The sequence below is a fragment of the Drosophila hydei genome, unplaced genomic scaffold, assembly GCF_003285905.1.
Source record: "Drosophila hydei strain 15085-1641.00,03,60 unplaced genomic scaffold, DhydRS2 tig00008114-arrow-pilon, whole genome shotgun sequence".
Classification (NCBI taxonomy): Eukaryota; Metazoa; Arthropoda; class Insecta; order Diptera; family Drosophilidae; genus Drosophila; species Drosophila hydei.
The window spans coordinates 7,889,696-7,906,810 of NW_022045827.1; the positions used below are offsets into that span (position 1 = coordinate 7,889,696).

At 40.2% G+C, this 17,115-nt stretch overlaps 6 protein-coding genes across 12 annotated transcripts; 2 read left to right on the forward strand and 4 right to left on the reverse strand.

Moving 5' to 3' along the window:
• Nucleotides 1-768: 768 nt before the first annotated feature.
• Nucleotides 769-5,784, reverse strand: LOC111596083 (probable proteasome subunit beta type-2). 4 transcript variants are annotated; one of them, XR_002751239.2, is made up of 5 exons: nucleotides 5,620-5,784; nucleotides 4,829-5,563; nucleotides 1,060-1,275; nucleotides 927-1,006; nucleotides 769-861 (listed from the first exon to the last, which is right to left on the reverse strand). XR_002751239.2 is itself a non-coding variant. In XM_023310144.2 (2 exons), the coding sequence occupies exons 1-2, from the start codon at nucleotides 5,714-5,716 to the stop codon at nucleotides 4,989-4,991; spliced, it is 672 nt and encodes a 223-aa protein (XP_023165912.1). In that variant the 5' UTR covers nucleotides 5,717-5,784; the 3' UTR covers nucleotides 4,707-4,988. The 4 variants fall into 4 exon arrangements, 1 of the variants encoding a protein (XP_023165912.1); XR_002751237.2 differs by having other exon boundaries at nucleotides 927-1,275; XR_002751238.2 differs by having other exon boundaries at nucleotides 785-875; nucleotides 927-1,275.
• Nucleotides 5,785-6,313: 529 nt separating this feature from the next.
• LOC111596081 (odorant receptor 23a) lies at nucleotides 6,314-7,878 on the reverse strand. 2 transcript variants are annotated; one of them, XM_023310141.2, is made up of 3 exons: nucleotides 7,529-7,878; nucleotides 6,789-7,468; nucleotides 6,314-6,734 (listed from the first exon to the last, which is right to left on the reverse strand). In XM_023310141.2, the coding sequence occupies exons 1-3, from the start codon at nucleotides 7,634-7,636 to the stop codon at nucleotides 6,314-6,316; spliced, it is 1,209 nt and encodes a 402-aa protein (XP_023165909.2). In that variant the 5' UTR covers nucleotides 7,637-7,878. The 2 variants fall into 2 exon arrangements, with proteins under 2 accessions (XP_023165909.2, XP_023165908.2); XM_023310140.2 differs by having other exon boundaries at nucleotides 6,789-7,878.
• Nucleotides 7,879-7,975: 97 nt separating this feature from the next.
• Nucleotides 7,976-8,933, reverse strand: LOC111596082 (probable proteasome subunit beta type-2). 2 transcript variants are annotated; one of them, XM_023310143.2, is made up of 2 exons: nucleotides 8,758-8,839; nucleotides 7,976-8,691 (listed from the first exon to the last, which is right to left on the reverse strand). In XM_023310143.2, the coding sequence occupies exon 2, from the start codon at nucleotides 8,658-8,660 to the stop codon at nucleotides 8,145-8,147; it is 516 nt and encodes a 171-aa protein (XP_023165911.1). In that variant the 5' UTR covers nucleotides 8,661-8,691; nucleotides 8,758-8,839; the 3' UTR covers nucleotides 7,976-8,144. The 2 variants fall into 2 exon arrangements, with proteins under 2 accessions (XP_023165911.1, XP_023165910.1); XM_023310142.2 differs by having other exon boundaries at nucleotides 7,980-8,695; nucleotides 8,758-8,933.
• Nucleotides 8,934-10,566: 1,633 nt separating this feature from the next.
• On the forward strand, nucleotides 10,567-13,513 carry LOC111596073. 2 transcript variants are annotated; one of them, XM_023310126.2, is made up of 3 exons: nucleotides 10,567-10,826; nucleotides 10,884-12,340; nucleotides 12,409-12,438. In XM_023310126.2, exons 1-3 carry the CDS (start codon nucleotides 10,670-10,672, stop codon nucleotides 12,421-12,423), a joined length of 1,629 nt encoding a protein of 542 aa, XP_023165894.2. In that variant the 5' UTR covers nucleotides 10,567-10,669; the 3' UTR covers nucleotides 12,424-12,438. The 2 variants fall into 2 exon arrangements, with proteins under 2 accessions (XP_023165894.2, XP_023165893.2); XM_023310125.2 differs by having other exon boundaries at nucleotides 10,568-10,826; nucleotides 10,884-13,513.
• A 65-nt stretch (nucleotides 13,514-13,578) lies between these two features.
• Nucleotides 13,579-14,071, reverse strand: LOC111596077. Its single transcript, XM_023310135.2, has one exon. It carries the CDS (start codon nucleotides 13,976-13,978, stop codon nucleotides 13,583-13,585), a length of 396 nt encoding a protein of 131 aa, XP_023165903.1. The 5' UTR covers nucleotides 13,979-14,071; the 3' UTR covers nucleotides 13,579-13,582.
• An 87-nt stretch (nucleotides 14,072-14,158) lies between these two features.
• LOC111596076 (casein kinase I) lies at nucleotides 14,159-15,297 on the forward strand. The gene has a single exon (XM_023310134.2). It carries the CDS (start codon nucleotides 14,163-14,165, stop codon nucleotides 15,168-15,170), a length of 1,008 nt encoding a protein of 335 aa, XP_023165902.2. The 5' UTR covers nucleotides 14,159-14,162; the 3' UTR covers nucleotides 15,171-15,297.
• Nucleotides 15,298-17,115: the final 1,818 nt, after the last annotated feature.

The window sequence follows — 17,115 nt, forward strand, 5'->3', positions numbered from 1 at the left end:
TTCATTGTTGATGTCACATCTGTCTCCGGTCGCTCTCGATGCGGCCCTGTAAAATCTGTGAACTATCATAAATTACGCCGCTGGTATTTAAAGCTGGCGTTGTTGCAAGTTGGCTGATTGGGTTGCAACATACTTCGTCCCTCGCGCCACGCACACACATGCAGCTTGATTTATGCGCAGCAAAATGCAACGAAATAAAATTTGTTACAATGCGAAAATATCGATGAGATCAAAGTGAGTTATTTATAGGCTGTTTATCTGCTCTGGCCGCCCGAAACATGATGTCATTTTCAACTTTACATTTACATGACACATTTAAGTGAGCTTCAAGGTTTGATTGCAAATATATTTGCCAATAAATTGATTGAATTCTCTTTAAAAAAAGCAAGTTCAGTTTTATGTAATTAAATAGTAAGCATTGAGGCTAGACTGAGATGTAAGCTGTAAATATAATATATATGTGGTAAAAGGATTAAGATTAAGATATAGCAAAGATATATATACGGTCTTAGTTGTTGAAGCTATAAGGAAACAGTTTATATGGTCTGAATGTCAAATAACAAATAATGCATTCGGTGCTGGGCAAAAACTACTCCACAAAATATATGAGATGTGCGAAACAAAATCTTTACCTTCTCATAGGATAGAATATATGCAAGGATCCAGCAACTTTGAAAGTCTAAGAAATTCAATCCTTTTGCAACTTTTTAAGACTTAAAATTTTGCTATACTTTATTAAAATTTATATAAATTTAAATATAATTTTGATTTGATTTGCAAACTTGCACATTGAGTATTCTTTCTTTTATATGCCTTCACAGCCTCAAATTTGTATTCATGCTGAGATCCCGATCTGTCAAGCTGTAAATGAACGTCTTTCAATCCTGTTTAGGCTGTCGTTCTTCATTGCCGTTGTGCGCGCTTACCTTTATGCTCAATCTTCAGTTTACGACGCACACCTTAAAAATGTGCAAATGTTGCTGATTGCGCAACGCTCCCCCAAGTCCTGCCACAATGAAAGACATTTAAGCGAGCGTTGACGTTGCCGTTAAAACGTACCGTTAATTTCCCAAAGGCATCCGCATTGCATATCTAAAACATGCGCCAGCTGCCAGCAGGGACCACGGCACGGCGCAGTTGAGGTAAGTTGCGTAGGTGTTGAGCGAAAAAAAGGTTTCAATTCATTTTAAGGCTTGATTCCAAGTGCTTGCCCAGGGAATGGGACGGACAAGTCTTAGCCACAGCGCTCTCCCTCTGACGAGAGCTAATACAGAGCTGGAAGTAGGGAAATCAATGCAACAGAAAATGTCAACTCATAGCATTTACTCATTGTGAAATGGGACGAAAATAACAATTTGTATTTATCGTCTTTCAATTCAATCCTGTACAGTTAACTAATGCCAAATACTAATAGCAAATACTCTATTCATATCCGTAAGTGATTCGTAGAATGGAAATTATTTCAAGCTCAACTGATGCTAATTGTAAGTGCCAGACAACTGCCACTGACATCATCAATGCATGTCAAGGATTTTTCGTCTCCAACTGGCATCAGCTGGCTTTGCCACTCGTGGCGCTGGCACAAGTGCCAGGCACAGACGAGATGGTACACTCGACTCGAGAGCTGTTCAGAGCTGATCAAAGCAATACGCTGAGAGCTCAATTCATAAATTGCGCATACACCATGTGGGACAGCGTTGAGGAGTTGTTAATGCAATAGATTCACAGTTGATATAGCTAAGTGGCAAAACTAGCTGGCAAAATGCTTTTTCTTGGCCCACTCAGCAACTGTTGCCAGATAAAAATGCATAATTAAAAAGGCAAAGGCACAACGAGAGAGCGAGAGCCAGTCGAAGAGAGTGGGACAGAGAGGCAGGGCATTTTATGGCTGCTGTTGGAGGGGCTATGAGTCGCATAAATTCGCATTCACCGCATCATAATGTCCGCAAATCCTGGCTCTGGTCCCTTGCAATATTAATAAGCACTCGAAAATGAAAAGGAGTCGAGTCAAGGCGACTGCTGGGCTGGTCTGGTCTTTAAGGAATTTTAATGGGCTTTGGTCAGGTCAAAGCGAAGGCGGGCCGGGGCGGGTCGGGGCGGTTCGGTGCTGCCGCAGTTTACCTTTTGCATATTTAATGCCTGAATTTTAATGAAAATTAAATCGAAATGTGCGACACCTGAGTTACACAACGGCCTTGCGATTTATATACTTTAATCCTTTTTGGCTAGCAGATGTACAATGTCTTTTGCCTACCAGTTGACCAGGGATAGGCGTGGCCGTACATACTACAAATGGCAAATGGCAAATGGCAAATGGCCTCGAGCGGCAAATAAAACATGGCTCGCTGATTGATGACTTTGACTTTTGGCCATAATTTATCATAGATATCAGGCGGCTCGCACTTATTGTCCTTGTTGCTGCTGTAGTTGCTTTTGCTTTTGCTGTTGTTTGGCTTTTGTCAATGGCAGCGAGAAAAACAGCAGCCCAGCGGCAACAGATGACGCTCATTCTGTTGAAAAATGCGCACAAAAGTGTCATAAAAGCCGACTCGAATCGAGCCGAGTCAGACAAAAGGGGCCCTGTCGAGGCCGTAAACTAATTGCAACAAATAATAAAAACTAATAGGCTGTCGAAAAAGGCGGCCGGCGGGCAGACGGGCCAGGCAAACACTGCTATCAGCGGAAGAATACATTCCGCAGCCCCTACACACGACATTTGCCAGTGAAAAATGACAACGGCAATGGCCAGGGCACAACAAAAAAGTGCAAGCAATGGCAAAGGCAAAGATCATCATCATGAATCATCATCAGAGCAGTCATATGACACACACACACAGAGACACTTCTTCCACTTGAACTTATCCATGTGCAAGTTAATGTCCTGTCAAGAAGTCGCTGCCTCCAAGTTACGTCTCTTAAACGTCACAAATTACTGGCATGTCTTGGCTGCGAATGCCGCGCTTAACAGGAGAGAGGTAGACACCGTGGTTGGCAGGTCTTACAAGCGCATTATCTAAACGCCCAGTTGAGTAAGAAACGAAAAGTTTTCAAGTATTTTTCATAAGGTGCGAGAACCACATTAATTTAACTAAAGCACCTCCAAGCAGTCAGGCTACAATTTGTTTACATTGTAAGTAGATGCTTCAACGTATGTCAGCGAATCTTCTTAAGGGCAACTTATAGATTTCAGTTGGTTTTAACATTTGAATAGATTGTCTAGGTTGATTTTTAAACAAGTTTTTATACTGGTTGTTTCGTAAATTGATTGAGAAATTATATGTATATGGAAATGGAAGTTATAATAATAATAGTGAGAATCAGATATATGAGAATCAGACGGACAGTCGGACGGACAGACAGAATATTTGTATTTTATGGGATTGAGCACGCTTCCTTCTACCTTTATTTTTAGTACCTGTAACTTATCTATCTATAACTATTTATACTATCTATACTATCTATACAATCTATACTATCTATACAATCTATACTATCTATACTATCTATACTATCTATACTATCTATACTATCTATACTATCTATACTATCTATACTATCTATACTATCTATACTATCTATACTATCTATACTATCTATACTATCTATACTATCTATACTATCTATACTATCTATACTATCTATACTATCTATACTATCTATACTATCTATACTATCTATACTATCTATACTATCTATACTATCTATACTATCTATACTATTTATACTATCTATACTATCTATACCTATCTTAGCTTATACTTTGTGATATACATATCTATCTATCACTTAGTTTTCGCTCCTCTCTGCACCTCACACTCAATTTGATTGCTCTATCTTTCAGTATCTGCTGTGTGCTTAAATCATTTGGGATTCTCGTATTTTCTATTCGATTAGTTACACGGGTTTCATATGGCTCTCTAGCTGATATGTTTGTTGTGTCTCTAGCCAACTTTGGCTTTATTTGCAGATCATTTTTTTCCTATTTTCATTTCAATGCTTCATTTTTCCATTTCTATGCAGCGAGTCAGTTCTTGTCGAGTGACACTTTGGCATGTGCGGCCAATTAGTGATGGCAACGACGGCTGCAAACAAATAAAAATCGCTGACGGCCAATTCCTGGCAGCCCAACCACTTCAGCAGCAACAATGCCACACGCAGACGTTGCGCTGCCACTGCATTTTGTTGCAAGCTGCGCACATTTTTATGAGTTTTTGCCGTCTGTCCAACTGCATGACTGACTGCTGTGTTCAAATGGGGAAATAGAGACATGTTGGCTTTTCTGCTTCCGATTTGCAATAGTTGACGTTACCATGTGCCACAACAAGCACACACACAAGCACACATATCTGTATATGTGGCTCTATGTGCAACTTTAGCCATTGTTGCACAAACAAATCCTCATACTGCCAGGCAGTCAGGCCACATATGCTAATACATGAACGCAGCCAACCGTAGAATGTTCCCTTGTCATACCACCACGCCCTCTCAATCCAACTAATCCCTTAAACTTTAAAGCACGAAAAAAACCACCAAAAGTTTTAATCGATAAAAGTTAAGCAGCATTAAATGTGAAAGGCATGCGGCTCCACATCATTTTATGCAGCTGATAGACAGGCATATGCAAATAGCTGTAGTTAAGTTTGACAGCCTAAGTGATTGGAGATCAAGCGACAGCGTCCAAGACTTAGAAAGGCTAAAGGGTTCTTGTGAAGCTTTTATATACCAATTGAATTTAAAGACATCTTTCTTAAACTGCTGTGTGGATATATGAGCTCATAACAACAAAGTTTTAAAAAGATCAATGTAAATGTAAGTAGTTTATAAAAACCTTAACTTGACCTGACTCTGTCTCTAGATGAACGCAGAACACACAGAATTCACAATTCAGAGTTGACCTTGTCTAAAACTTCCTTTCCTTAAAGCTTTCAATCCTCATACATTTCCTTCATGATCTCAAGTAATGAATGTATGTCTCTTTGCATTTCTATCTACTTCAACGCTTTGCTGTTATAATTTTGAAAATTATTAGAGAGTGATAGACATAGCACATCGGCATCGAATGAAGACGGATTGATAGATTCCAGTTGACTCGTCCCATTTCGGTTCACAACGAACACATCGAAATTGCGCAAATTGATAACTAAACGCTTTTGGATCTCAGCCACGCACATTCTCAATATATTGTAGGCCTGCACCTGTTTCAGGTCCTGTGTCCAGTAGCGTTGAAAGATGCTGCCGCAGAACAGGCTGCCCAGGCCATGGCCAGCATGATTGATGGGCATCGCGGCGCCATATGAGTCTATGAAATGTAGAGCGGGTCCCTCAACGCTGTCGTAGCCCGCCAACAGCATTGACACCTGATACCTGGTGTTTGTTCTTATGTAATCCGCCAGATTCTTACGCGTGAAATGCGCAGCGCCACGCGGACTCAAATGATATCCATTTGTTATATGATATAGCTTCAAATGTTTGGCTATATAATCTGTGAACTGCAGAGTGTCGCCGCCATCGCCTATTGCCGCCAACATTGCGAACTCGGAGAGGCGATGCATTTTCGACTGATCTGAAGTCAGTGAGAACGATTAAAACCAAATACTACTGGAAGAGTGGCTACTGTACCATCTCTCATAAAGATCACAGACTTAGCCTGCATTGTATCGCAGGCAAGTATCACACAATCCTCGCCCTTAATGCCCAAGATCGTTTCCATTGCCATCTTCAAATTGAATTTAGATATTTGGCCAAAAATTTAACTACAAACTTAATCTGTGAATTTGAAAGAAATCAGCCTGATAGCTCGACGCAGATAAGATTATATAGGCTAAGTGTTTCAATTGAATATATATATATAGATCAAGATAAAGCTCATTTAAAATTGTTTTAAACGAGCTTTTATTCAAAATGCATATATCTATATAGATCAAGATAAAGCTCATTTAAAATAGTTTTAAACGAGCTTTTATTCAAAATTCATATATCTCAGATGGGCTTTTATTTATTCTGATATATAGAAAGATAATTTGTCTAAATAAAGTGAATAAGCAAAGTAAATACTTCTGGACTGTAAGTTCAGATTTTTGTTCAATATTTGTCTTATTTCAAGCTTTCAAAATTTTAAACAAAAACTTTCATATTACTTTGAAATATAAGAAATTCTATTAAGAGTGCTTAAATGTGCTTTCAAAATTAGCTAGAAGCTATTATATACTTGCTACAATTGAAGCTTTTATGAGCTTTACTACTTGAAGGCTTTCAATGACTTTTCTACATATTACTTAAATGAACTTGTTTATTCCTTGCAAATCCTCACATTTTACTTCTGAGATCCAGTATCTGCGAGTAGAGTACAGAAGGAGTACGCAGCCTTGCAGTTAGCTAGAAAAGTGGTTAGGGCAATTGGTATAAAGTTGCCGGCAATCTGTTTAGGCAGCCGCTGCGTGCGCTCTGCGAAGATAAGCACACTCTTGCGATAGGAAATGCTCTGATCGACCCAGTTGCTGCTGTAGACTGCATAGTGCAAATATCCAAAAGAATATTCCACCATAGTGCCATAGTAGCAAATGGGAAATATTTGCATGCTCATTGCGAAAATAAAGGTGGTAAAGTAGACCTTATCGTTCATGTTCTCGGCGTAAAAGAGTAGAGCACACAGGGCAGTGCCCACGTCGATGGAAATCACCACGAACTGCACCAACAAAGGCCACGAGATGATGTCCATGGTGAGCTGGTGTAGCCTGGACGGAAAGACTTACAAGGATTATGAAGATTCAGCAAGTGACGGGGCTTACCCAAAGAGCTTCTTATGATCGCGTATGCATCCGATTAGCTTTCGCTCATTGGCAAGCTGGTCGCACTGGTCGTAGCCAATAAGCGAAAGGCGCTGGACGAGCAGCTCGCATTGACCCACAATGATCAGAAAGATCATGGGTGGGAACAAGTCATCGACAAAGTTCTGCAGCACCTGTATGACAATTGCGAGAATCTGATGAAGCACAGCAAACATATAAGCGGTCAGCGACGTTGTCCAGTCCAATGGAAACCAGGCCGGAAATGGCAAAGAGCGTTCCGCGCGAAATAAAAACGATACGGACGAGGTCACAACGACGCAGCCATAAATATATTTGTATACTGTAGACATAATTTGTAGCCTTCTGCTCATTCCGGCTTGATATGAACGCTGTTCATCCGTGTCCACACGCCTGTCCAGCTCAGCCACTATCTGCTCGATCTCGGCAATCTTCTTTAGCCGAATGGCATACATTACGAATTTGATTGAGGCGGCCGCCGAGGTGAGCGATATATTGAAGTTGATCAGATTGTCCAGCGGCAGCTCGAAGCTAAACATGGTCATAAAAAGCATTACCGGAAACCCTAAAGTCACGAGAATATTCAGGAGCACAGCCCCCCAGTAGCGGATGGCTCCATAATTCCTGTCGTATAAGTCGACACCGCCCAAGGCAATAAATGCCTGCCAAACAACGCCAAAATATACGCTTCTTTTGTTCAAAATTGTCGCCATAACTGTTACCTTCGTGTGCCGCACAATTGCTAAGCCGATGAGAACAAAGCTCGTGGCTTTTATACCTCGACATGGGCGAGGACAGCATTTCAAGGTAATTTGCGCAATTATCGACATCAAAGCGACGACTAATTGCAGACTGCAAATTGATTTGAGAAGCGGTCGAAATGCCCGTTCATACACTTTTCAGAGGGAGTATTCGAAGTTGATATTGCAGAAGTCTGAATTCGCTAAAGAGCAGCAGGATGAGCACAGTATCTCAGAGTCGATTCTATATAGCTTAAGAACCCTTCAGACTTTACAAAAGATTAGATTATGTCTGCTACTTGACATGCATTGCACACCTGTTACGAAGTTCATTGAGGGCATTCAATTTTCGGTGCACTAGAAACTCTTAATTGCGAAACTTATGCCATATGGCGGAGCTCAGCAGGTGCAATGCAATCGACAAAGGCGCAGGTGGTGTAAGTCATTTCATTTGACAATTGGTTCATTGGACAGAATAATAGAGTGTATAAAATACATTTGAAAATCTATTACACCTCATCGTGCGGTCTTATTGGCAAACTGTTGACTATATAACTTAATATAACATCGAATTTCCGAGTACATTTACAAACGGATCTCATGCGCGTGTAATGGGGACGATGCATTCTTGATTTATGAGATCTACTTGTTTGCCGCCGACTGAGTCCAGCTTGCGAATGCCGTCCTTGTCCACTAGATAGACCTCGAAGTGACGTAAATTGACGATCAAACGGTTTTGAATCTCTGCGACACACTTGCGAATTATGCTCTGTCCACCTTCGATGGTGAGGCCGGGTTTCCACAACATGTGGAAGATGCTCATGCATATTGTGTGACCAATGCCGTGGCCGGAATAGTTGAGAGACTGCGAAGCGCCATGAGCATCGATGAAGCATAGATTTGGTCCTCGCTTCGGATCGAAGCAGGCCAATAGCATCGCAACCATGTACTTGACCTTGCTGGCAACATTCGCCAGCAAATGATGGCGTGTGAAGTGCACAACTGTCTGGGTCTCCATGGGATAGCCATTCTTAATTTCATAGAGCGAGATATGCGTCGATATGAAGTCTGTAAAGTGCATGGCGTCGCCGTCATTGCCAATCACGCCCATCATGCAATTCCTCGAAAGGATGCGTATCTTTGAGCTGTCTGCCAAAGAACGAGCTGCAGTGTTCTGTCTGTGCACACGTGATACAGATATTGATACTTACTATCCCTCAAAAAGAATATGGATTTAGCCAGCATCGTATCAGCGGCAAGCAGTACAAAATCTTTGCCCTTCAAGCCGATTACTGTTTCCATTGCAGTTGCCAATAAAAGTAATAAAATAAAAAAACATTAAATATAAATGAATGGGATAAGTATAGGGTGTGTACTGGGATTTGCTTGACACATATAACGAAACATACTCTAAATAACTATAAACTCTATAGCTGAAAATACTATAGAACTGATTTTAATGGGTATTTAACTATGAATAAATATATACTTAATTAAATATTTACTTAACTAAGACTATTGAAGTCGGTGATTAAATAGTAGACAAACTTCAAACAGCTTCCTTGAAGAGAGATCGTCATTCATTCTTTTTAATATATTTTCATTTAAATATTTTGAAACTCTATACCAAGGAAAATTTGAGTCACATATAAAACTTCTCGGCTCTTTGACTATCAGAGTTAGTCGGCTATAGCCCTTCTAATCTTTTCAAGAGAAAATTCTATGCATGCTGATGCAAAGAGAAGAAAGTGGTCATATAATCTATATATACCAAATATACGTAAAGCTATTTTATATCTTTAGCTGCACATCTCGTGACAAGATTTTACTTTCTTATTAAGTTTCGGCTTAATTCGGCTAAAACACAGATTTTTCTATTCGTTTTTGGCTTAGCTAAAGATATGCTTCACAGTCTTTAGAGGTGAATTTAATCTTCACAGATTAAGTACGGCATTTACAAGATAAAGTTTACAACTTAAGCTATAAAATAACATATAATAACTATGTTAGCTGATTCGCTTTGGTCATTGGCATTGGCATAAATTGCATTGCGCGTGGCTGAGGGAGCTGTACGAGTGGCTCAGTCTGAAACTCGTTAGAGCAGGAGGTACTTAAAAAGCACTTTCGCTTCACAATAATTTTCAGCTTTTCCGCACTTGAACACGCTTTCAGGCATTCGGCATTCAGCATTCAACATTCGGGATTGGGTTTTTCCCATTATCCGAGCGCTGCATTTTACTGTCTCTATTGTTTGAAATTTTAATGTGATGGAAATGCGTCCGTATTCTGCATAATTATCGCATCTATTTTTTAAATGGAAATATATTTCCGCAATTAAGAGCATATTTTCTAGCACTCTTCAAATAATAATGACGTCCGACATCCGCCTTTGTTGTTGCCATTTCAATCATTGTGAAATAATTAACGCTGCAATTAAAAGCAAGAATAATGCCACAGATGGAAAAAACCATGAAAGAAAACTTTAATCTAGAGTTAACAGAGATTAATATTTTTATTTATATATATATAAAAATATATTTTACATATTTCTAAAGCGTTTCGTATTGGCGGTTTCCGCGCATTAAATGGTGATCATTTTTCGTATGCTATTCTCCTTGACTTTGCACTTTAGCTTACCCATTTCCACAATATCGAATATATTCCTCAGATCTATTGCGACCCTTTGAATCCATCTTTACGCCTCGTAGCGAGTGTCTCCTTGTCAAAGACCGCATCCAGCACAACGCGCGATGCCAGCGAAAAGCAATCCCAACTGATGCGCCGAAAGGTGCTTTGATTGACCTTCCCTCTCTCTCTCTCTTAGTCCTGGCATTTCTGTACTTAGCAACTGAATTTCGGATACTTTTGGCTATGCGAGTTGCATATGCGAATACCTTTTAGAAATATCCACTATGATACAATGTCACGTTGAGTCCGTGGGCTTAGGTTACGATTTGTTGATATGAAACGGAATGGAATGAAATCAATCGATTAATCGATAAGTGTTGGCAAGCTTTCAAGGTACAATCGAGAAAAAAAAACAATAACGCATAAAAATTGTTAGTCAATGTGGAAGTAAGACTTTGGGCTAACGGCACATGAGGTTGGGCAGTTCCAATTGACATGGAAAGATGCAGCAGCATGCGCCTCATACACTCGGGTGAAGAGCAGGACGAGGACTATTTGCAGAGAATATCTGTGTGTCTTAGTATTGACATATCGGAGATGATAGAAAATCGTTTCAACAGCTTTGCCAACATCTTTGGGCCACATCGAGAACGTGTGTAAATATTCTGGTCGGCACAAAAAATTTATTGATTATTTCTGTTTATTTCAGGTCGAACTCCTGGCGGAGGTCTATTTGGAGCCATAGAAGACAAATACCGTAGGGGCAGTAGTTTGTCTTTTACGGTTCCAAATAAGTTCTATGCCAATAAACGAAGTGGACAAGATAAATATCGGAGAAAGAAATGGCAATATGATTACAATCTGGATTCAACTGGGCCAAAAGAAGTGTATAAGCCCACTCGTTATTCAAGATATGATAGACATATGAATGTGTTGCCGCCCAGGCCTAACCTCGTGGACTGTTACGAATGCCCAAACCAAGTGAACTTCGATCCTTATGAAGAACATTACAAACATCCAAGTTATAAGGAACGCCACGCGAACCCACATCGAAATCAGAATAGGAAAAAGGTAATTCCAGAGGTGGTTGAAGAACCATTTGCACAATACGGCTATGATTGGGATTACCCTCAGGAATCGGACTATAGACACAGGATGCGACCCGACAAGCCCTACGAAACTCTGGGAAGCACGCATTTATCCAATTCCTTCTATAGATGCGACTTTCCCAACAAATTTCACAAGAGATCATACAATTCACACGCGTCTGATTACCAAATCTATGCCGTTGACAGACCAAACAACCCAGAGCGGATGAAATTCAGACAACCTTCCGGCTATACGAATACCGATTATATGGAAGTTCCCCATTATAATCGGCATGACTGCTATGCCGATTATAAGCCTCGTGCAAAATATTCGCCAGAATACGATTCAGAGTGGATGTACAATCCAATACCAAACTTACGAAATAAATACTATCCAGAGCCAACATCAAATTATGACAACGATTATGATGACAATCGTGAGATGCCTAGGTCGTCTTTCCGAAAGAAATCTGTTGAGTTCCTTGGCGTAGATTGCGAGATACCATATAATATATTAACCAGAAAAAAGAATGTGTCGCGAAAGCATAAACAATGTCATGAATATCCACAAAACTGTTCAGGTGTTGATCTACTGTCTGTTGACATTCCCTTTAAGGAAAGGAAGCAAAAACGTTTTCTAAACTATGACTATGAGCCGTATCGTGACCGTCCAGAATCAGGGTACGATTACTATGACCTTGCCAAGCCTGTGCATCGAAATATTGATTATAATTCGGATTATTTTGGCCCCAATTGCAAATGTCACAGAAAGAAACGAAAGTCCCTGAAAGAAAAAATATCTGGTCTCTTTAAAATACCTAAGCCTAAGTATGGAATACAATGTAAACCTCAGCATCACTGTGGCGGTAGGGAGGAGCGTTCTGTTTCGAGTTTTAATAACATTTTATCGTGTAAAGCCGGCATGCACAGCTACAAGTCCGTAAGTAACGCATCCCGTATAATTGTGAGCACCCACCATCCGAGAGCTTGGCATAGAAAACAGGTTTGCTACCCTACTTCGAATAAGAAAACCAGATGCAACGTTTATCCAACTGTCTACAGAGTTATGCGCGAAAAGGTAAATAATCCTGAGCTTGACTCTGCCATGAATGATGAACTTATTATGAACAACAGTGAATATTGTAGGAGAACGGAGAATAGATTGCCACCCGATCAGATTTTATATCAGAATACAGTTATTGCTAAAGAGACGTGCTCTAGGGCCACTGCCAAAGCAGATGCCAGTCATAGCTGTATTAGGTTTAACAATCAGGATGTCAACTCGGATGCGGGCAACGATCCAAATGATACAGAAGAAGATCTAAGTGTTGCAAATTCTGTGATTGAATGCACCAACAATTGCTGTAAACAAAACCCTGAGGCCGAACCCGTTTCGAAACCAAATAATGAACCGGAAACCCCCTTTGCACCGAAACAGCCTTCCAACTGCAGCTTGAGCTCATCAAGCATTAAACAATGCCGTATTTCGGAGCCAAGAAGTTTGCCATTTGAAAATAAAGTCTCCTATGCTCAGTTGCATTCAGGACAACAAAAATCCGTTCCGTCAGACCATAAAGACAGCCAGCGTAACATTAGCAAACCAACAATACCAAATCCTTCCAATTCCATAGAAAAATTGACTTCGACTCCTCAATTGCCTACGAAAAAAATGCATCCAGAAAACGACTATGGTAGCGTTCGCAACTATGCAGGTTACATTTCGCCCAATACTGGGTCTCATACTCAAAACTACCTAATGCCAAAGACCACACTTTCAACGTGTATAAGCATTAATCCTAATAGCAATTCGCTTCACAATATAATTGAAAACAATTCTTCACTGAATCTGGAGTCAGCACAGGCGAACGCGGTGCATTGCCAGGTGCCAAATGTTCCGACGAAATTAGAGAATGGGAACGTAGAACCGGTTCGAGTCAGTTCGAAGCCGCAATTGGAAAGTCAGGATGAATGCTGCAATTCGGCTCAACCTAAGGATGCTTCTCCATCATATCTGGAGGAACTGAAAATGGAACTTTTAAGTGAAATGGAAAACGAGCATCGATTGAATGTTCAATTACCATATCTAAAGCCGACGCCACAGATTGTGATATTCCCTTGTTGTCCAAGCAATCTAGCGTGCCCCGCTTACCCAACTATAGCTTGCTACATGAATTGCTGGAAACCGCTGTAAAACCAAACTCAAATAATATATAAATCTTCAGAAAATATATATTTATAAAAAAGACATAAAATAAACACATATTTATATATATATATATATAAATGTATATATATATAATTGAATCAATTTGTCTGCATTCTAGTCAGCTATGATCCTAAGTGGAGCTTTTATAGTCAAAATGCCAGTGGCGCTTAGTTTGGCAGTCAGACCGATGTCAGCAAGTTCTGGCAACTGGAACTGTCTATGGACCACCATGAATTGATCTTGCCGCTGGCGATGGGCGAATATCTGAACGCGTCGATTCCTTAGCTCGACTTTGATGTTTCCCACTGGAAACTCGGTCATGTCGAAACACCAACAGAAATGCGTATCCGTTTGCATATAGTTAATGAACTTCTTCTCCTTAAGCGGCAGGGCAGAACTGCGCTCCTTTTTCAGTATGTTCAGTAGTCGCGAGGTGTCCAGCACCTGTTGTTCCAGCTCTTTGATACGCTTCTCGTAATGACGGCGCATTACGTTGAAATTCAGCGGCATCTTGGGAAATGTGAACAGTGAAATCACCGACAAACGCAATGATACGAAATTCGAAATAAAATCGATAATTTTGAAAAGATAAAAACGTAACACAATAAAAAAACGATAGAAAAATCAGCTGCAACTACGTCAAACAGCGAGAACCATAAAATATAAAGAAGGAAATTGGAAAATTGACTTTCCCATGTCGACTGTCGTGCTTAGTCAGCTCAATCGAAATGCGAACGTGCCCGTTTACATACGCCAATATCGCATTATCAGTAAGATTGGCAGCGGCAGCTTTGGCGACATCTTTCTGGCCGTGAACGAGACGAGTGGTCAGCGCGTTGCCCTCAAATTGGAACGGAATAATGTGAATCGACCGCAGCTGCACTTCGAGTACCGTTTGTACAACTGCCTGCTGCCGGCCGTTGGAATTCCGCGTGTTCACCACTTCTTTGCCGAGCCCAAGTACAATGTGATGGCCATGGATCTGCTTGGGCCGTCGCTGGAGGATTTGTTCAATTTCTGCTCGCGTCGCTTCTCGCTGAAGACGGTGCTGATGCTGGCATTCCAGATGATCGAGCGCATTGAGTATGTGCATCTGAAGAGCTATCTGCATCGTGACATTAAGCCAGAGAACTTTCTCGTCGGCGCTGATAGCAATCAATTGTTTATAATTGACTTTGGCCTCGCTAAGGAATACTATGACTCCGCACGTCATGAGCACATACCCTTCAAGTGGGGCAATCGGATGACTGGCACGGCTCGCTACGCCTCCATCAATGCGCTGCTCGGCTTCGAGCTTGGCCGTCGCGACGATATGGAAGCGTTGGGCTACGTGCTCATATACTTTCTGCGCGGCAGCTTACCCTGGCAGGGCCTGTCGGGGCCGCGGCATCAGAAGTACGAGATGCTGGCCGAGAAGAAGCAGTCCATCAAGCCGGAGGAGCTGTGCAAGGGATTCCCAGACGAGTTTGCCGCGTATCTAATCTACTGTCGTAATATCAGATTTGAGAAGCAGCCCAACTATTTGGGCTTGCGTCGCAGCTTCAGCGATCTATTCAATCGCCTCAGATATGTTCAGGACGGCATTTATGACTGGCGCATCATTAAGGATCACAGCAAAGTCAAGAAAAAGCCACCCGACGGTGGCGTCGACAACAAGAAGCAAATTGAAGCCAGCCCAACTATCTTGAACAAAACAATTTGAATACAATGTGAATTTTCTATACACACGAGGCTTGTAATAAATAAGGTATTTTCTTATGGCCAGAAATCTCTGATTGCAAATCCATTTTGCAGCGTGTCAACTGTCCGAGCTGCCAATTCAAAATACACAATTGCAACTTTTCTAAAATGAGTCCAATTAACACAACTCAGATTTGTGCAACGTTTGCATTTTGTTCTCGTTTCTCTCTCTCTCTGCGTGTGTGTGTGTGTGTGGGTGTCCTGGACTCGAAGCATCTGCCAGAAATGTCTGTCAGAGCCAACATTGCAGCAGGAGCATTGCAGCATTCGTAGCAAATGAAAACGTTGTAAATGGCAGCATCCAATTTACGTTTGCAATTAAACTGACACCGAACAGACACTTTTGATTTAGCCTGCAGTACTCTGACCACCCACGTATGCCCCATCTCCCTTGACGACCATATAACATAACATAATAACAGATCTGCTTAAGCCCAAACCTAAACTCGAACATAAAACGTCAATTGCTCTAGCTGTCGGCTTATGAAGATTTATTAATAGATATGTATGCATACACAGGCACACATCAATACCAGCTATGATAGGATTTCTTCAGTTGGGCATATCTGCCACTTCCCCTGCAGGCCGGAATGGTTGTCTCCATCACAACGACCATACGGCGGCATCTGAATATGTTCGTATAATCAGCCATATCTGAATCAACTTGCAGATTTTTCGCGAGTCTGGCAATAGCAATTTTTCTTAATTTTAGTAGTCCGTAGGCTTACTGGGTCTAAAAATCTATATCTATAGCGTGCACCTCATGGCCAACTCAGAAATCGTGTCAAGAGTTCAACAAATTCAGCCTCAACTTCATCTGTCTACAGTTGCTTTCCAGCAGGGATGGAGTTGCCACAATAAATGTGCACAGAAAATTGGGTGTAAAGCGCTGGAAAAAAACAATTGCATGCAGCACAAGAGCAAGGCTTTATACCGTGTAACTGTGTGAGAGTAGTGGGTAGTTTCAATGTTAGGTGAATGGGTACAATATTTATGGATTTAGTATATATATATTATTTTAGTCAGCTTGAATGAAGTTGTGTTCTGTCTAAATTAATTGTTTTAAATATTAAGTATTTAATTTCATATGTATGATGAGGAGAGTATTTCAAAATTCGTTTAGTCTTTAATTATTATTTTTTAAATTAATTTAATATTTAATTATTATTATTATTTTCAATATTTATTTAGTATTCAATTATTTAAAATTCTTGTTTTAATTTAAATAAGTTCAGATTTAACAAGAAAGAGCATTTTCTATGGTTAATATATAAATAAATTTATAATAAATAAATTTCGTCTTTATCTGGATTGAAATATTTTCCATTTGTTTAATATTTTATCTTTTATATGACATATTTTTATATTCTCTAAGCTTTTATAATCTTGTGTATCCTATGGTATATAGTATTAATTAAGTTAGAATAATTCTCAATTTGTCTAATATTTTATATATAATAAACAAACATATATAATAAATGGTCGTATATTTGTCTCATAATTTCGTCAAATTTAAAATAAAAAGAGCAATTAAAAAAATATAAAATTTTAAATCACAGGGTATTTGCAAGTCTCACACTCTAGTTCGAACTTATGGCAGTTTTTGTTGCTGCACATAATTACATGAAAAAGAAAATTAGTGTCGAGATTTGCGCTTTTGAGCATCTCGCCAGGTGAAAACTTTTAATGAGCAATTTTCTTACAAATTTCCAAGTGTTGCCGCATTTAATTTTTTAATTAAAAATTTTCGTCTGACGCTCGGCAAAGTTAACGTGTAGCCACATCCCTTGACAACAGAACGACATCCCTTCCACAAGGAACAACAACAACCACAACAGAAAAAACCCTTCAGCTGAAAGATTTTTCAAGCTGACCGGAGGAAAAAGCTTAGGACAGGTGGCCCAGCC